Source organism: Xyrauchen texanus, chromosome 31, assembly GCF_025860055.1.
Source record: "Xyrauchen texanus isolate HMW12.3.18 chromosome 31, RBS_HiC_50CHRs, whole genome shotgun sequence".
NCBI classification, from domain to species: domain Eukaryota; kingdom Metazoa; phylum Chordata; class Actinopteri; order Cypriniformes; family Catostomidae; genus Xyrauchen; species Xyrauchen texanus.
The window spans coordinates 1006089-1024005 of NC_068306.1; the positions used below are offsets into that span (position 1 = coordinate 1006089).

Consider the following 17917-nt stretch of genomic DNA (forward strand, 5'->3'; position numbering starts at 1 on the left):
ACATCGATCCAGATTGAAATCAGAGCCCTGAGGTGCGGGGCGAGGCGGTATATATTTTCGGCCTTTTTTCTCTTTCGGCCGAAAACAGAAAGTGCCATTTTCGGCAGAAAATTTTCGCCGGCCGAAATTCCGGTGCATCCCTAATCCAAACAAAGATCACAGCATAGCCATAGCGCATCTCACAGCAATACTCAATCGTGTTTTGAATGATTCAGTGTTGTGAACGAATCGGTTGAGTCAAAGATTCAATGACCCATTCACAAACATCTGTCTCATTCTTGATGAATCGGCCGTTTGAACGAATCATTTGAATGAACGACTCAATGACTCGCTTAATGAAACCACTTATGCTAATAACCTGCATTTGTGCTCACTATCGACAAACCAATCAAATTTGTTCAAAACTTTTTTTTAAATCAGTCCAAACACATTTTAATTTTTATTCAGGAGTTATGTATATACAAAACTATAACTTTTTATGACAATAGTTTAGTGATAAAAAAAAATGTGCCCAAAAAAGTTTTTTTTCCCTTCCATCGTAGCCTACTCGTGCCCCCCCCGGGAGGGGCGCGCCCCACCGGTTGAGAACCACTGCTATAAATTGTTTTCAGGATATCTTAATGTGTGAAACTCTTTCCACAGTGTGAGCGCTTGTGTGGTTTCTCTCCAGTATGTCTGAGTTTTTGTACCACTGGCTCCTTGAGATGATTCGCTTATGTTTTCCTCTTTTGTAAGTCACTTTAAAAGCGTATGCCAAATGAATAAATGTAAATGTTGGCTCGCTAGGCCTAGGAATGTGTGCTTTTCTCTGGAATGACATTTTAGTCTTTTTGTTGAAAAATTACTTGTAAAAAGGGGGTTAAACACCACAGAAATGTTCTTTTATTTGATGGGGCTAAAGTAGTTTTGGAAGTGCTGGATCGTTTGAGTGAGTCAAAACAGGAAAGTAATGAGAATTACTACATGAGAGAGACCTTTTTTCTCTTGAAGATGACATTCATACATTTATCAAGTCTTTATATTCTTTAGGAGTCTGAAATCCAAGAAGCTCAAAAGTTATTAATGTGCATACAATTAACATAAATGTTAAGGAAATATAGTAATTATTGCACTCTCTCACTAATTTACATGCTGAATAAAATGTTTGCATTAAAAACATCCAGTATATCATTGCTCTGAATGTTTTAAATCCATTAAAACTTTGATTTAATCCACTACGTAATAGATGTCTGTGACATAGTAGTTGAAATCCACTGCATCATCATGGTACAGTCCGCTGTGAGGACCTCTTGGTTTAATCAGTCCTGCTGCTGTTCTACTTAAAAATATATTTTCTTGCATTATACAGGAAAATCTGAAGTGACCAGTGTTTTATTTCCATTGACATTTCCTAAATGTTCCTATAATTTGGAATCTTTATCTAATAAAGCAGCACACATTCAGACATCATTGGGAAACAAAAAAGTTTAAAATAAAGTTTAAAAGAATAGTTCACCCCAAAATGAAATTATCATAATTTACCCTAATCTTGTTCCAAACCTGCATGAGATTATCTCTTCTGTTGAATACAAAAGACAGACTTTTATCATTGCCACACATTTTATACAGAATTAATCATAATTCTCTTATTAAAGCTAATTCCCTACAGTAGAAATTGTGAGCTGATAAAACGAGATATTGTATCACGAATTTAATGGTGGAGAATTTTATTCAGACAAATAATCGAGTTATTTGCCATTTATCTAAATTATAACGGTTGTCAAACACAACTAATTCCATTATAAATTTCCTGACATAGTAATGTAGAAATAGGACCGTTTAATTTAATTCCTAGCTCACACATACTGTTTCCCTTACAGATGATGGTAATGTACACAACACTTTAACCCAAGCAGTGTACATTTATCATACCAAATTCTCTACATATATTAGTGTGAGAATCTGGGCCCTTTAACTGATTACTGTTTATTTGTGCAGTGGAGAGCGCTGACGTTCATATGCATCGATGAAACCGTTTTCATTAGTGTTGACCCAGATCACAAATCAATGCTGTTGGTTGCTATTGTAGGGCTCACAGTTTAGGAGTGAGTTTGGTTATTAGCAATAATTAATAATTATCATAGATTTGAATCAATGTTAGTTTTTGTAATCCTTTAAATCAACAATCATCAAATTTAACAGAATATGGATTATCAAAGATAATAATTAATTATTAAAATTAATAGAATATTAATTAGGATTAATGTAGACGGGGCACCACCCTGGAATCAGGGACTAATAACCAGACCGTATAACAGTCTCAATGTTAGATTGTTCTCTTAGGAAAATTGATGTCTGTAGATCATCAAGATTTGGCATCCCCTGCCAGCCTTTGACACATGTGTATGCAAAACAAAACAAAATACTTCTCTTTTAATTATAACAAAGTTTATTGAAAATATAATATCAATTAATAATCAATACAATGCAGTCAATAAACTTCTGTCATTCAACGACAAACTAAACAGTGAGATGATTAGATATAGTAACCAAAATAAGCCTATAACACATGAGAGGACGGTATGTGTGTGTGTGTGTGTGTGTGTGTGTGTGTGTGTGTGAGGAGTGACGCGCACAAAATGGCGGACGTGACTCTCATGGAGTGTACGTCAAGCGAGATTTCCGGCCAGAGAGTATGGCCATGAATGTGGGCGGAGTGAAGCCGGTTAATGGCGTCTGCCCGTGTGCAGCGTGTCTTTCGCTTGTACGTCTTGTGTGTGTGTGAGAGAGAGAGAAAGAGAGAGAGAGAGAAAGTGGCGTCGCCGAAGCCGGTTTCGCGATCGTGGGAGAGAAGGCAGATGTTATGGATAAACAGTTTGCCGGTCTCATCCGCGATGGCGTAAAAACACAACAGTCCAACGTAGTTGGATTACAACACAGAAAACTCTCTTTTGTTATAACAGTTTGTCACATCAATAGCTTGACTATTATTAGCAACAAATGAACGGACTTCACGGTCCTTAAACTGTAGAAACAATAAACTTCATCCACAAGAATAACACACCTAAATATCCTATCTCTGCCCAGACGTTAACCTCTTACTTGAATCGCTTGAGGGCGCATGTAGAACGTGTGTTCATCCGTCGTTCGACTCCGACTCGGTTCCTTGATGCTCGGGTGAAGATGGGAGGCCGTTTACTCACTCGGATCCTTCTTTCTTCACTTCTGCAGACAAACGGATGAAGGTGCGGATTGCTTGGCGGTTTCCTTCGGATCCATTAAAGCAGGGGTGCCCACACATTTTTGTGTGATGATCTACTTTTAAATGACCAACTCAATAAGATCTACCAACTAAAAAAACACAGTTTCATTTAAAATAAGAAAATACTTGTTGGGACTACTGCATGTATCCCTAAATGGAATTCATCTTCTAATTAATACAAAAATATATAATAATGTTCAATGTTGATATCATTCAGTTTTAAAACTAAACCCAAAACACCTACAGCACAATACAGTATATTACAATAGCCAGGGCATTTACCTTATTCTGATGACTTGCACTGAATGGAATCAGACAGTTTTGCCTAATCCGGCAGTAGCATCGCAATTTCAAGCTCTGTTCTCAGAAGTCCTTAGAAGGCGCGTATGCGCAAACCTAGTTGTCATGGCAACTGAATAAACAAAACCTGGCCTGGTCAATATTTCTGGTCAACTGCAAGTCAGACAGAAACTAAAAGAAGGAAAGACATTATATTTATTTGTATTAAAATTTAACGAAAGTACATTTACATTTTGTGCGATCTACCAGCATTGCCTTTGCGATCGACTGGTAGATCACGATCGACGTATTGGGCACCCCTGCGTTAAAGTGTTAGGTGGAACACAATGTAATCTCAACTCGTCCAGCGAGATGGAGATTACATGGCCGCAGTTTCAAGTTGCACGTTACTTCCTTTTGCAACGAGGCAACACCTGAGAGCAGTGAAGACTGCGTCTATGCACGGCGAGCGAAGTCACTGGAAGCGAGGTACAGAACGATTTTCGCGGTATTTCTACTCCTGATGACATCATAGTTGAGGTGCTTTCTGTTGAGTGCCTCATCCAATAGGAGTTGAGAGTTCGATCCTTTGGAATTTCACGCAGTTGTAAAGTGAGCAAGGCGTCTTGGGATTTGTAGTCTGTTGTGTACTCCCTTTGTTTGATTTTGGCGCGGTTTTTATCAGTAAGATTTATGACTTTGTTTTTGTGGGCCTCAGTCAGGCTTTACAACTGTGTTAGGCCTGCCTTTGTCTTGTATCTGAATACATGAGGCCCTACACTATGGCGATGAAAGATCATGGGAAGTCCTAAAGAGACTTTTCCGGGGCAACTAACCACACATGTGCAACCTGCCGACGACATATTGTCAACATAGCACTGCTAACGTAAACAGTTAGCGAACTTTCATTGAAACCCCTAAATATGCTACAACTGTCACCTCCTCCTCTATGTCGGTGCATTAGTTTTAATTATGTTAATTTATTAGCCAAAATATTTGGAAATATGTGAATGAGGAAAAAAGTTTCAGTAACAACGCACATACGCAATGTACTGATCATGCAATTTTGTTATTATTGAAACACCATTTTTCAAATGTCATTTTTTTTTTAATTATAACATAAAAGGATGACAATATCATTTTATAAGGTTAGAATAGAAAAAACTGTCCTTGTAAAAGGAAATCAAATAATGCCGCTTAATGAAAAAGTTGAATTCTGACAAATCAGGAATTGAGAAAACTTAATCTTGGAAAATATCTCTTAAAGGTCCCCTGACATGCTTCTTTTTGTAGGCTTTGATATAGGCCTTAGTGTTCCCTAGTACTGTATCTGAAATCTCTTTTACAAAATTCAGCCTTGATACAGAATTATAGCCACTACAAGCCAACCCATAATGAGCTTTCCTTCAGACGTGCCGTTTCGGTGTCTGTAGCTTTAAATGCTAATGAGGAGGAGAAAGGCGGGGCAAGGTGTAGTGTGGGTGTTTACATTGGATATATTGCAATGGCACTTAGACACGCAGTCGTTCAGATGTTGCGAACGCATCTTTTCACACTCATTCACACCATAAGACATGTTAATATCCACATATTTAAAGAAATATCAACAGTAAAACCTTTACCTCTCCTAAAAAAAGAAAGAAAAATTACCTACCTTTCGGAGTTGTTCGCGTCGCTGCCGTAGTGATTTCGTACGTGAAGTGCGAACACCGCAGCGCGTGAGCTGTTATTCAGTGCGTATGAGAACTGTCAGCGCAATGTTTCGCGCAATGGTCGTTTTCCTTCATAGTGGTGGGATTTCTCTTACAAATAGCCTACGTTTATTCAAAGAGCTGCGAACGCTTTTAGAAATCCATGGTAACCGAGAAAGCCCTCCACAACTTCGCTCTACTGTGACCGAGTAAATTAAATTTATCCATTGATCCTTCTGGGGATTGGATGAAGGAAGTAAAAAAAGACTTCTGTGATCATTTGTGCATTCAATTATTGAGCAACTTTTGTGCTTCGATCGGTCACACGCCATAATATCTCTCGAGGATAAACTAAAATCGCGCGCGCGTTCGTACTTCCTAGCTCGTTTTCTCATTGGTGGGTCAAATTCTCTGGGCGGGCAAAGCAGACGTCATATAGGGGGATGACGTCATAAAGGGGGAGATTCAAGATCAGCCCGTCTGAGATCTCATTTTCTCACAGACAGAGAAAGATAGCCAAAACTCGGTTTACACCGACTGAAATTTCTAGACACGAGGGGACCAAATACAGGCTAGGGGAACTAATATTAATGTTAAAAAACCTCAGAAAGTGAAAATTTCATGTCAGGGGACCTTTAAGTGAATGGTCGTACAGATGTAGGTACATTTTCACCAGCTTGCTAATAACTCTGCACATCAACATGTTCATATCGACTGATTTTGACTCACTGAACAACATAAAAGGTTGTTCCTAAAAGTTCACCCCAGTGAGCCGTTACAAACCATCGTAACAAACACAAAAACACCTTTTTGGCCAGATTTTGTTCTAAATTATGTCACACCCGTTCATTATTTCATTTCGAAGGAAGTATATCGAGGGCTTTAGGGGGGAATTCCCTCCCCATTTTCAGAAATTAATTTCAGGCCCTGAGTGGTAAGGTTTCTCTCCAGTATGAATTCTCTCATGTGTTTTCAGGTGTTCTGACAGAGTGAAACTCTTTTCACAGTGTGAGCACTTGTAAGGTTTCTCTCCGGTATGAATTCTCTCGTGTGTTTTCAGGTGTTGTGACTGAGTGAAACTCTTTTCACAGTGTGAGCACTTGTAAGGTTTCTCTCCAGTATGAATTCTCTCATGTGTTTTCAGGTGTGCTAACTGAGTGAAAGTCTTTCCACAGTGTGAGCACTTGTAAGGTTTCTCTCCAGTATGAATTCTATCGTGTGATTTCAGGTATTCTGAGCAAGTGAAACTCTTTCCACAGTGTGAGCACTTGTAAGGTTTCTCTCCAGTATGAATTCTCTTGTGTGATTTCAGGTATTCTGACCGAGTGAAACTCTTTCCACAGTGTGAGCACTTGTATGGTTTCTCTCCAGTATGAATTCTTTGGTGTTGTTTCAAGTTGCCGGCTGTAATAAAGAACTTCCCACATTTAAAGCACATATGAGCCGCCACACCGGTATGTATTTTCTGGTGCTCTTTAAAATAAGACAGGCGTGAAAATCTCTTTCCACAAAATGAACACTTGTAAGGCTTCTCATTTCTGTGAGTTTTCAGATGTGTTTTTAGGTACCGTGTCAGAGCGAATGTTTTGCCACACTTATCACATTCAAATGGCTTTTCTTCAGAGTGACAAAAGTGATGACTCTTGAGACTGGTCGCATATGCAAAACCTTTTCCACACTGATGGCACATGTAAGGTCTCTCTCCAGTATGAACTCTCATGTGTGCATTAAGATTGCTTTTACTTGTGAAACATGTTCCACACTGAGAGCAGGTGAAAGATTTCTCGGCAGATCTTCGAGGATTTTTAGGTGAGAAATTGTCTTCTGTCTTTGAGCCACTTAAATATTTTTTTCCAGTTATGAAACCATGTTGTTGTTCCTCCTCCACTTCCTTCAGCTCTTCACATTCTTCTCTCCCTTCCATCAGCTCTACAATAAACACAATTAGTTTTAATTAGTTAAAAAATAATGTACACCTTTGTCATTTAAGGTCAGATAAGTTTGCAATGAAATAACCCAATCTTCAAAAATGCATCTACTCAGGTGTCGTGCATCACACAAATATCTTTATTCGCCAGCCCAGCACACCGCTAGGTGACGTAGTTTAGTGATAGCAAGTAAAGTTGATCCTGCACGGTTTCACCAGACTCACACACTTCAACAATTTTAGTTTGTCTTTTTTTGTTTGTTTAAAATGACATTTGTATTAAGGTTAGATAAACAGGAAGTTTTGATTCTGATTGCATAAGTTCATGCTTTGATGACAGGTGTCAGACATCCGGTGTGGCCAAATCATTTTCCACATTCACACGCAGTAATTTTCACTCACATTTGCTTGCACACTAGAAACCTGTTTTTACATTGTTGCATGAAGTTTTTTCAGCAAATGAGCTCAACCTTGCTAACAGTGTCAAATTTGATATATAAAAGCACCTTGAGCTGACCTCGCAATTGCACAGATACTTACCCCGCAATGCTTGATGTCGGCCGGCAATGCCATACCTGCAATGATGCGCAATTCCAGGAACAGAACCGAACAATGTTCTTGTATGCCATGATGCCACGAGGGGGGAGTTTTAATTTTATGCAGTTCTATAATATCTAGCATACCCATCTCAATTGGTGAGCCATTTATTCAATGTATATGATTAATGTAACATCTTTAATACAAGGGAGTTATTTTACAAAGATAATTGTGTTTTATATATATATATACACATATATTTTCAAAATACCTTGTGTGAATGTTATCTATGGGTTAGAGAGGGGGTATGCAAAAGTATGTTGAATGTTAAGAGGGGTACGCTATTGTAAAAAGTTTGTGAACCATTGCTCTACTTCACTGCTGTGTCACTTACTGACAAAGCAGCATATACCACCACCTACTCTATAGAGTTCAATGAATATTTAGGGATCTAATCTAAGCTGTGTGGCACTGAAATTAGATTGAGAGGAAATGTATTGTAGTTTAAGGGCGTTTCACACCTTGCTCGTTTGGTGCCTTTGATTATCTATGCAGAATAATTGAAACAACATGATTTCAATCTTAATTCTGGAATTCCACAAAGTCATAAATGGAAAGACATTGGTCTTAGTCTAACATCTGGCCAATAAAACTAACAAAGAGACTTGTCTAGATCCCATATGACTTGAAAACTTCTCTGAAAAGAGGCCTTAAATTCAAAGATTGAAGCAATAAAAGACAGAACACACTTTTGGAGTTCCCGAGAGACTCGGGACACACAAGATTCTGTCCTCCGATATAAACCAGTTTGCTACACTTAGGCTCATCAGATTGCATGACATTGTGATCATTGTTCAGCAAACAGCATCTTAAAAGGACATTCCTTAATCCAGAAATATCTCACAAAAGTCACAGTACTTTGCTGAATCAATCCTATAAAATATACAAGACCGCATGGACCCACACACAATGCCTAGTCTTGCTTGGTAATTCTGAAAATGGCTTTGAACTGTGGTAACTTGTATAACTGACAAATTAATGATTATAGCCTGATGTACCTCTTTAAAATGTGTGTAATGTTTCATCCATGTTGTATAACCAATTAATTTACCAGTATGATTTTGTAACCAGGAATGTTCATGTTTTGTTAACTACACGTATAATATTCATGAAAAATATGTCATGTTTAGTATTTAAGCGTTCGCTGGCATATACAGAGAAAGCTGATCACAACGAATATCGTGTCTCTTATACCATTCTCAAGATATAAATGTTCATGATTAAATATGCACTATTTTTGAGTGGGAGAACAAAGGACCATAAATCAACTGTCAGAAAAGACAGCCCAGTTGACCATGTGACTCTGAAAAGTCACTTCTGATTGGCGCAGGACACCTTAGGGGATGCGGCCAATTTCAGTTCAAATGTTTCCAAACAGGAAGAACACGCTTTCTTCCCCTCATCTCTCTCATCATCTCTCCTGCTCTGTGGACAGCTCAGACTTCGTTCTGACTCTTCCCTCGTGGTCTTCAAGGAGATCTCGTCTGAACCAGGTCCATGCCATGTGACGTCCCGAGAAAGCTCATCACTCTCTATGGTTCACACACCCATGAGAAGGCCTCAATTCAAAGCCAAATCTCATCATTCATACAGACAATAACTTCGATCTTACAGAGGTCCAAAACATTGATGGAACAAACCTTCGACCAAGAACCAAGCAACACAAAGAACGCCAGGAAATACCACTACACACAAATACATCTCCAATATTGTGCTCAAAGTGCTGGTGTATTAGTTAGATAATTTGGGTAATCCGATAGCAAATCGATGTAGACTTAAAGAAGGGTAAATGGTTCTCAAGGCTGTCAACAGACTCCAAAATGTTCATTTTCACTGTATTGATCATTTATTTCACATTCTGTCACTCTTCTCACCAACCTGTCTCATGTATATATGAGTTAGATTAGATTTATGTTTAGAATAGCAAAAAAGGTTGTCTATATTCAAAGATGAATGAATGTGGTATATTTTGATGAATAATCTCATCCCTGTTTCTAAAAGATTTAGCTTCAAAGCTGTACCTAAATACGTGTGATATTATTTTCAATAAGCAATGAGAATAATATCACTCCAATAAGTTAATTAATCATAATTAAATTATTAAAGCTAATTCCTTACAGTAGAAATTGTGAGTATTGTGAGAAATTGTTGATACGTTGCATTACGATTTTAATGGTGGAGAATTTATTCAGACAAATAATCTAGTTATTTTACATTTTTATCTCATTTATAATGGTTGTCGAACACGACTAATTCCATTACCTAATAATTTACAATAAGGACAGTTTAATTTAGTCAAATACCCTTACATATAATGGTGTGAGAATGAGGGCACTTTCAACTGTTGCATTTTCTCTCTTGGTTCGGTTTGTTTAGGCATATATGAACACGGCAATCGCGTTCGGATATGCACCAAAACAATCGGTCTGAGACCACCTGAACGAGGTCGTCTCAGACCGATTGCAAACAAACTTTTGCAAGAGCGATTCGCTTGTGGTGAGAATGCAATCTGATCCAACGGATCCATGAACATACCTGATGGATCTTTGGAGAAGACATTTGTAGGTTAGCACCTCACAGTATTTCATCATCAAATCACATAAATAACCTAGATAGTTGCATGTTTAAACTAGGATATGTTTTATGATTCCTGAGGTAATTTTAGTATGATTGCTTCTCTCATATAGCAGCAAAACACAGATAGGACGACGTCAGCAAATTTGACAGATTAAAAAAATATAATAATTACGTGGCTTCTCTCTGCTTTCAATGCAGAAGTAATGAAAAAGCAAAAATTGATGGACAAAAATAACCATGCCTCAAATTTTAAATTGCATTTAATTCCTGTGTCGGATAAAGTGTATTTACTCTGTCTGGAACGTGCATTCTGCACAATGCAATGCGGTGATGTTTTGCATGAGCTTGACATAAACAACACATGAAAATGTGTTACGGTTGACAACATTCTTACCTGTATATCAATGGATGCGCTAAATCCCAGAACAGTGCACAAACATCCTGACCAATAAGGGGACAGTTTGCTTACATATGACTTTTATTGACACAGTTTTGGTCCATTTTGAAATGTTGCCTTGTGAATGCGAACTGAAGAAAATACAAATGTATCATTGTGACAATTTTAGCTCCTGTTTTGTAACTAACCAAATGAGCAAAATGTCTGAAAACGCCCTATAAAAGTTATATATGCATAATATTTTTTCTGTTATTTGTGTATACATTTTGAAAGGGATGTGAAAACTTCTAAAACAAAAGGGAGTGCAAACTTCTGCACTTAACTGTATAAGCTATGTAGTTTATGAAAATTTATATTTTATTTAGATTTTTGTTTTCATGATTTAACCACATTTTTAGCTTTTTTTGATCAACAAATTCTGTGTAGCCTATTCTATCCATATGATGTCATTGCACGTGTAATTATGAAATGACTTGTCAAGGCAGGTACATATTTTAACACAAAATTCACAACATTTAAGTGCTTGTACTGCATAAAATTGCTGATTTACCTCAGTGCTCGTGAGGAAATGAACATTAACTGTGACAGTAAAACATGCCAAGCACATGATGTCATTGCCATGGTAACCAGATACTTTTCAGATTATTTACTGAAAATGAGAACGTATCATCACATCAATGTGCAATGCGACAAAATTGCTTCTATTCTCTGCAAACAATAGCAGAGACAATAGCAAGAAATTGCATGAAAACAATCAGTGAGCCAACCAGGCAGAAACCAGGACATAAAAAAATATACTTACAAATAAACTACAAATGTCACAAATAATGTAAAACACATTGAACGCATACCAACCTGAGCGCATAAAATTTCAGCTCTTCTTGTTGTGTTTTCTGGTGGTTCACAAAACAACTTCTGGTGAATTTCAGCCACCTGCTGGACAGGACTGTTTAAAGTATCTACAGTTGAAGTTTACATACACTTAGGTTGAAGTAATTAAAACAACTTTTTTTTTAACCATTCCACATATTTTCTATTAGCAAATAATAGTTTTGGCAAGTCATTTAGGACATCTACTTTGTGCATGACAGGAGTCATTTTTCACAATTCCAGTGGGTCAGAAGTTACATACACCAAGTTAAATGTGCCTTTAAGCAGATTGGAAAATTCCAGAAATTATGTCAAGCTTTTAGACAATTAGGTTCTGATAGGAGGTCTAATGATTTGGAGATGTACCTGTGGAGGTGCGTGCGCTGCTGAGGACCCGAGACTCTGCCTTCAGAGCAGGTGACAAGGCGGCCCTAAGAACAGCAAGTCCCAAACTGTCCTGGGCCATCAGAGAGGCAAAGCGTGCACATGCCCAGAGAATCCACAGTCACTTTCTTACTGACATCTTCAACATCTATCTGAGCAGATGTTGAATTCTTCAGTGTCCTGCCTCAACGACTATCATCCCGTCACACTCACACCCATCATCATGAAGTGCTTCGAGAGACTTGTCATGAGGCATATTAAGACCCAGCTGCCCCCCTCACTAGACCCACTGCAGTTCACATATCATCCAAACAATTAAACAGATGACCCATCACCACCACCCTCCATCTTGCTCTCACCCACCTAGATAAAAACGACTCATACATTTGAATGCTTTTCATAGACTTCAGCTCAGCATTCAACACAATAATTCCTCAGCACCTGATTGGAAAGCTGAACCTGCTGGGCCTGGACAACTCCCTCTGCAACTGGATCCTGGACTTCCTGACTGGGAGACCTCAGTCAGTCCGGATCGGGAATACATCTCCTCCACCACCACACTGAGCACAGAAGCTTGCCAGGGCTGTGTGCTATGTCCACTGCTTTTAACTCTGCTGACTCACGACTGTGCAGCAATGCACATCTCGAACCACATAATCAAGTTCGCCAATGAAACAACCGTGGTGGGTCTCGTCGGCAAGAACATACAGAGAGGAGGTGCAGCGGCTAACGGACAAGTGTAGAGCCAACAACCTGTCTCTGAATGTGGAAAACAAAAGAGATGGTTGTTGACTTTAGGAGAACAAAGAGTGACCGCTTTCTGCTGAACATCGACTGCTCCTCTGTGGAGATCGTCAAGAGCACCAAATTCCTTGGTGTTCACCTGGCGGAGAACCTCACCTGGTCCCTCAACACCAGCTCTGTTACCAAGAAAGCCCAGCAGCATCTCTATTTTCTTTGACGGCTGAGAAAAGCACATCTCCCAACCCCCATCCTCACCACATTCTATTGAGGGACTATTGAGAGCATCCTGAGCAGCTGCATCACTGCCTGGTTTGGGACTTGCACCATTTCGGACCACAAAGCCCTGCAGAGGATAGTGAGGACAGCTGAGATTTTTGCACATGTCCAGAGTGGAGGAACGTTGTCTCATTTCACTGTGTACTGTACCAACTGTATATGGCTGAACGACAATAAAAACCACTCGACTAATGGCAATCCCACCAAATACTAACAAAGTGTATGTAAATGTCTGACCCACTGGGAATATGATGAAAAAAATAAAAGCTGAAATAAATCATTCTCTCTACTATTATTCTGACATTTCACATATTAAAATAAAATAGTTGAGTTTATGATAAAATTGTGAGTTTAAATGTATTTGGCTAAGGTGTATGTAAACTTCTGAATTCAACTGTTGAAAAACAGTGCAGAGGCATGTGTAGAATAACAAAATTTTTTGGTATTCCATTAGTGTTGTCAAACGGTTAACCGAATGTCGACTATCCGTGAACATCGCTATTAGTTAGCTTGAAAAAATTATCTCTAGAGAAGAGAATATTTTAAATACCATTACTGTCAGAGATGCGATAATAGATGCAGAGTAGATACAACTAATTTCAGAGTATTTTAGCTGGTGGAAGCGCAATCTCCATGAAATGCAACGGAAACGAATACCAACTATTTTGTTAAGTAAACATTGTTCTCAAGTAGCCTAATAATTCAAGTAAACAATCAATAATAAAGAAGAAATTACAAGCAACAGAACAAATAAAAACAATAGAACAAAAGTCAAAATTAAGAAAAACTGTGCTTTAACAGTATCGAGTATTTAATAAACCCTCAGAAATTGAAAAAGTAAAAGTTTGTAATTAAGTGATTCTAAACTCAGCAAAAAAAAATTATTATTATTTTCAGGAAACTTAACATGTAAATATTTGTATGAACATAAAATACAGTCAGTATCTGGTGTGGCCCCCAGCTGCATTAAGTACTGCAGTGCATCTCCTCCTCATGGACTGCACCAGATTTGCCAGTTCTTGCTGTAAGGTGTTACCCCACTCTTCCACCAAGGCACTTGCAAGTTCCAGGACATTTCTGGGTGGAATGGTCCAAGACATCACCCTCAGATCCAACGGGTCCCAGACGTGCTCAATGTGATTGAGGTCCAGGCTTTTTCTGGCCATGGCTGAACACTGACACTCCTGTCTTGGAAGAAATCATGCACAGAACGAGCAGTATGGCTGGTGGCATTGTCATGCTGGAGGGACATGTCAGGATGAGCCTGCTGGTAGGGTTCCCCATGAGAGAGGAGGATATTTGCCCTGTAACACACAGCATTAAGATTGCCTACAAGCTCAGTCCAATGATGCTGTGACACACCACTCAAGACCATGATGGAACCTCCACCTCTAAATTGATCCTGCTCCACAGTAGAGGCCTCGGTATAACCCTCATTACTTTGATGATAAATGTGAGTCTGACCATCACCCCTGGTGAGACAAAACCATGACTCGTCAGTGAAGAGCACTTTTTGCAAGTCCTGTCTGGTCCAGCGAAAGTGAGTTTGTGCCCAGAAGCAACGTTGTTGCCAGTGATGTCTGGTCAGGACCTGCCTTACAACAGGCCTACAAGCCCTCAGTCCAGCCTCTCTCAGCCTATTGCGGACAGTCGGAGCACTGATGGAGGGATTGCGTGTTCCTGGTGTAACTCAGGCAATTGTTTTTGCCATCCTGTGCCTGTCCCGCAGGTGTGATATTCAGATGTACCGATCCTGTGCAGGTGTTGTTACACGTGGTCTGCCACTGCAAGGACGATCAGCTGTCCTTCCTGTCTCCCTGTAGCACTGTCTTAGGTGTCTCACACTGCGGGTATTACAATTTATTGCCTTGGCCACATCTGCAGTCCTCATGCCTCCATGCAGCATGCCTAAGGCAGTTTCACGCAGATGAGCAGGGACCCTGGAGATCTTTCCTTTGGTCAGTAGAAAGTTCTATTTAGTGTCCTAAGTTTTTATAACTGTGACTACCATCTGTAAGCTGTTAGTGTCTTATAGACCGTTCCATAAATGCATGATTATTAATTGTTTATGGTTCATTGAACAAGCATGGAAACATTGTTTAAACCCTTTACAATAAAGATTTGTACATTTATTTGGATTTTTATCAAAATATCTTTAAATTACAGTCTCCTGAAAAAGGGACATTTCTTTTTTGCTAAGTTTACTAGTTTTTTTTGGATGTGAAGAATGTCCCAATGTGTGGTGACTGTGGTACAAGCAGAGGAATTGACTTTGGCCTCAGGGTGTGCATTATTTTCAGTAATTTAATCGGCTGGAGTCAATTATTCCTCACTTAAATCAGTTTTTCACTAGATGATTTTTTGACATTAGTACTTTTAAACCGATTAAAATTATCACAATTTTTCTAAAAATGATCTATTATATAAAATAAGTGAATACAGTGAGTGGTCTTTAACAGACTATGTTTATATTCAGAACTCAATTATAATATTAAAACTCAACTGCCAAAATAAACACACCCCTCCCTTCAGTGCTCCTTTGGAATGCCCCCCCCCAAATTCATGCACGCGTGAAGGTTTTACACTCACCAGCTCCAGACACTCATGTCTACTGCTACTAAATCTAACATCACAACAACAGCATATATGGGTTCAGTGAAACAAAGCAAAATTTATGTTACCCACCTATCGAAAAAATAGCAACTTCTGCATCCGTCATCAAGCCTTTTACTCTCTGAGGTCTCTCCACTGCTGAAAAGCCTCGCCGATGTTGACGTGGCTCCTAGCCCTCGACTAATCATAATCCTTCTTTTTTAGTTTATACTCATCTGACCTATTTCTCTTGGTCGGTTTCTCGGCCACTTGTCCTCCTTGGAGTTTAGAAAGTTCACATCAGCCCGATTTGCCATCTAATTAATTTCCCTCTCGCTCTGCCCCCACTTCACATCCTGTGCACATGCAAGAACCACCCCCTGTTGCTGATTGGCTGGAGATATTTATAGAATTTGGCAAAAAGTGTATTGGATTAGAATTACTAAGTACACCTTTAAGATTCTTGTTATCTGTGATGTTTCTCTCTCTACTCTCCCTTTTAACCTAATAATGAGATCATTCAATGGTAGTCCTGTGATCAAATACAAGGAAACGCCCCTAATATATACAATCAATACTGCATTTCATAATAATAATGATTTAGATATATTTACCCCAGTCACCATTCACAGTCAAAATTCTATTTGAATTTTTTTTCTAAACAATTTAAGTAAATGGTGACACCTCAAAAACACACCTGAAGGAATAAAATCATCATCATCATCATCACTCTGTTGTACCACAGCTGTGGTTTCTCCTCTCATCTTCATCAGGTTCCTGCAGTCCAGCAGCTTCACTGAACACATCTTCACTGGTGTCTGCAGCATCTGCTGTTCTCCAGCATGAATCACATCCACCTGCTCTCTCATGATGAACATCTGAACACAAGAACATCATCATTATAATGGACTGACATTCATCACACTCTAAAAGATTATTAAATGCGATTATACAGAAGAACAGGTCTGTTAAACAAATTATATTTATTTTGGGGTCTACTAGAATAGGTTTATATACTTTAATGTTCCAAAAACACATTGTTTTTCATACTGCACATTTATTTTCCCTGCTCTTCATACTCTGGCCGAAATGCTCTGATTTACCTCCTGTCTCTTTAAAGCCCCCGTTTCTGAAAAGCCCAGTCTGCTCTGATTGGTCAGCTGGCCTACTCTGTTGTGATTGGTCATCCGTGTAGAGCATGTGTTGGAAATGTAACGGCCCTTATCATAAATGAAGTTCAGCTCCTGAGTCTTGCTGAGCAGCTGTAAACACTATTGTAACTATGGCACCAGTGGCGTCGATAATGAAAGTTTGGAAGAACTAGCAGATGACCAGAAACACCTTCACAAGCACGACTTGAGCAAGACGTTTCACAGTGGTAAGTTTTACTTTTGTAGCTTTCTTACAAGTACAATGTCGATATTCTGACCTGACAAAGATTCAAGTAAAAGACATGTAGTGCATCTAAATCAGTCATCTTTTTCTGAAATGGGTGTAGCCGAACCTTTTTCACCCGAGATATGAACGAAGAACAGAGGCTTACTCACAGTTAGTGATCAAGTTAACCATGGACTACCATGAATAACAAAACTATTTCAACACAATAACATTAGCTATCAGGTTAGCAGAGGCCTACAGCTGTGTACTGGGTGTACACCGTTGTTACAACACAAAACTCCTCATTTTAACTCTCTATAGCAGATAAATCCACAAATAATCAAGCATACTTACAGGTTGTTATCCTGAAGTGCCAGATCGTCCCAAAATAGTGTGAACTGCACCAACTTTCTTGGGTAAAAGACAAAGAAAATCTAGCAAAATAATTTTTTTTTAAATGTTGGCCCCCCCCAACCAAAGATTTCCCTATTCGACAAGAAGTCGATAGTTTAAGCCATTAGTCAACTAGTCACACGTTTATGATATTATTTTAATTACTTAAATATATATTTTGGGGGCATCAGAATGGTTTACGTTCCAGGGCTGAGAAAGAATGTTATAAGTAACATTGTAATGTAGAACAGTGTTAGCAAAGAAATACCAAACCATAATAACGAGCCTTTAAAATATTTATTTTACAAGCGCACGCATGATGCGAGCAGCAGTGACACCGGCAAAAGATGTAATGATTGTGTCAGAAAAACCAGCAAGGAGACTGTCTGAACATTTTGTTAATTTAGAGAAAAATGCACATTAGGGTTGTGCCGACAGTTTATGATCTCGGGAATCGACGATGGTCAGAGTGATCGCATATAGCTGATACCTTTGACCGTGTCAAGCTTCTTTTCCCATGTATTAAATTATTATTATTATTAGGCTATTATTATCAAATTAATATTACATAT

At 38.8% G+C, this 17917-nt stretch overlaps 2 protein-coding genes across 4 annotated transcripts in view; one reads left to right on the forward strand and one right to left on the reverse strand.

Annotated features, from left to right (window-relative positions):
• LOC127624967 (zinc finger protein 883-like) overlaps positions 1-17917 on the forward strand; it is a 212482-nt gene that overhangs the window by 51124 nt on the left and 143441 nt on the right. The window lies entirely within an intron of this gene.
• Positions 3682-17917, reverse strand: part of LOC127625016 (zinc finger protein 501-like) — a 617707-nt gene continuing 603471 nt past the window's right edge. For all 3 annotated transcript variants that reach the window (XM_052100065.1, XM_052100064.1, XM_052100063.1), the window contains exons 2-3: positions 16273-16453; positions 3682-7140 (exon numbers count right to left, since the gene is read on the reverse strand). In XM_052100065.1, the coding sequence (XP_051956025.1) occupies positions 6119-7140; positions 16273-16453 (1203 nt within the window). In that variant the 3' untranslated portion in view covers positions 3682-6118. The remainder of the gene's footprint in view (positions 7141-16272; positions 16454-17917) is intronic.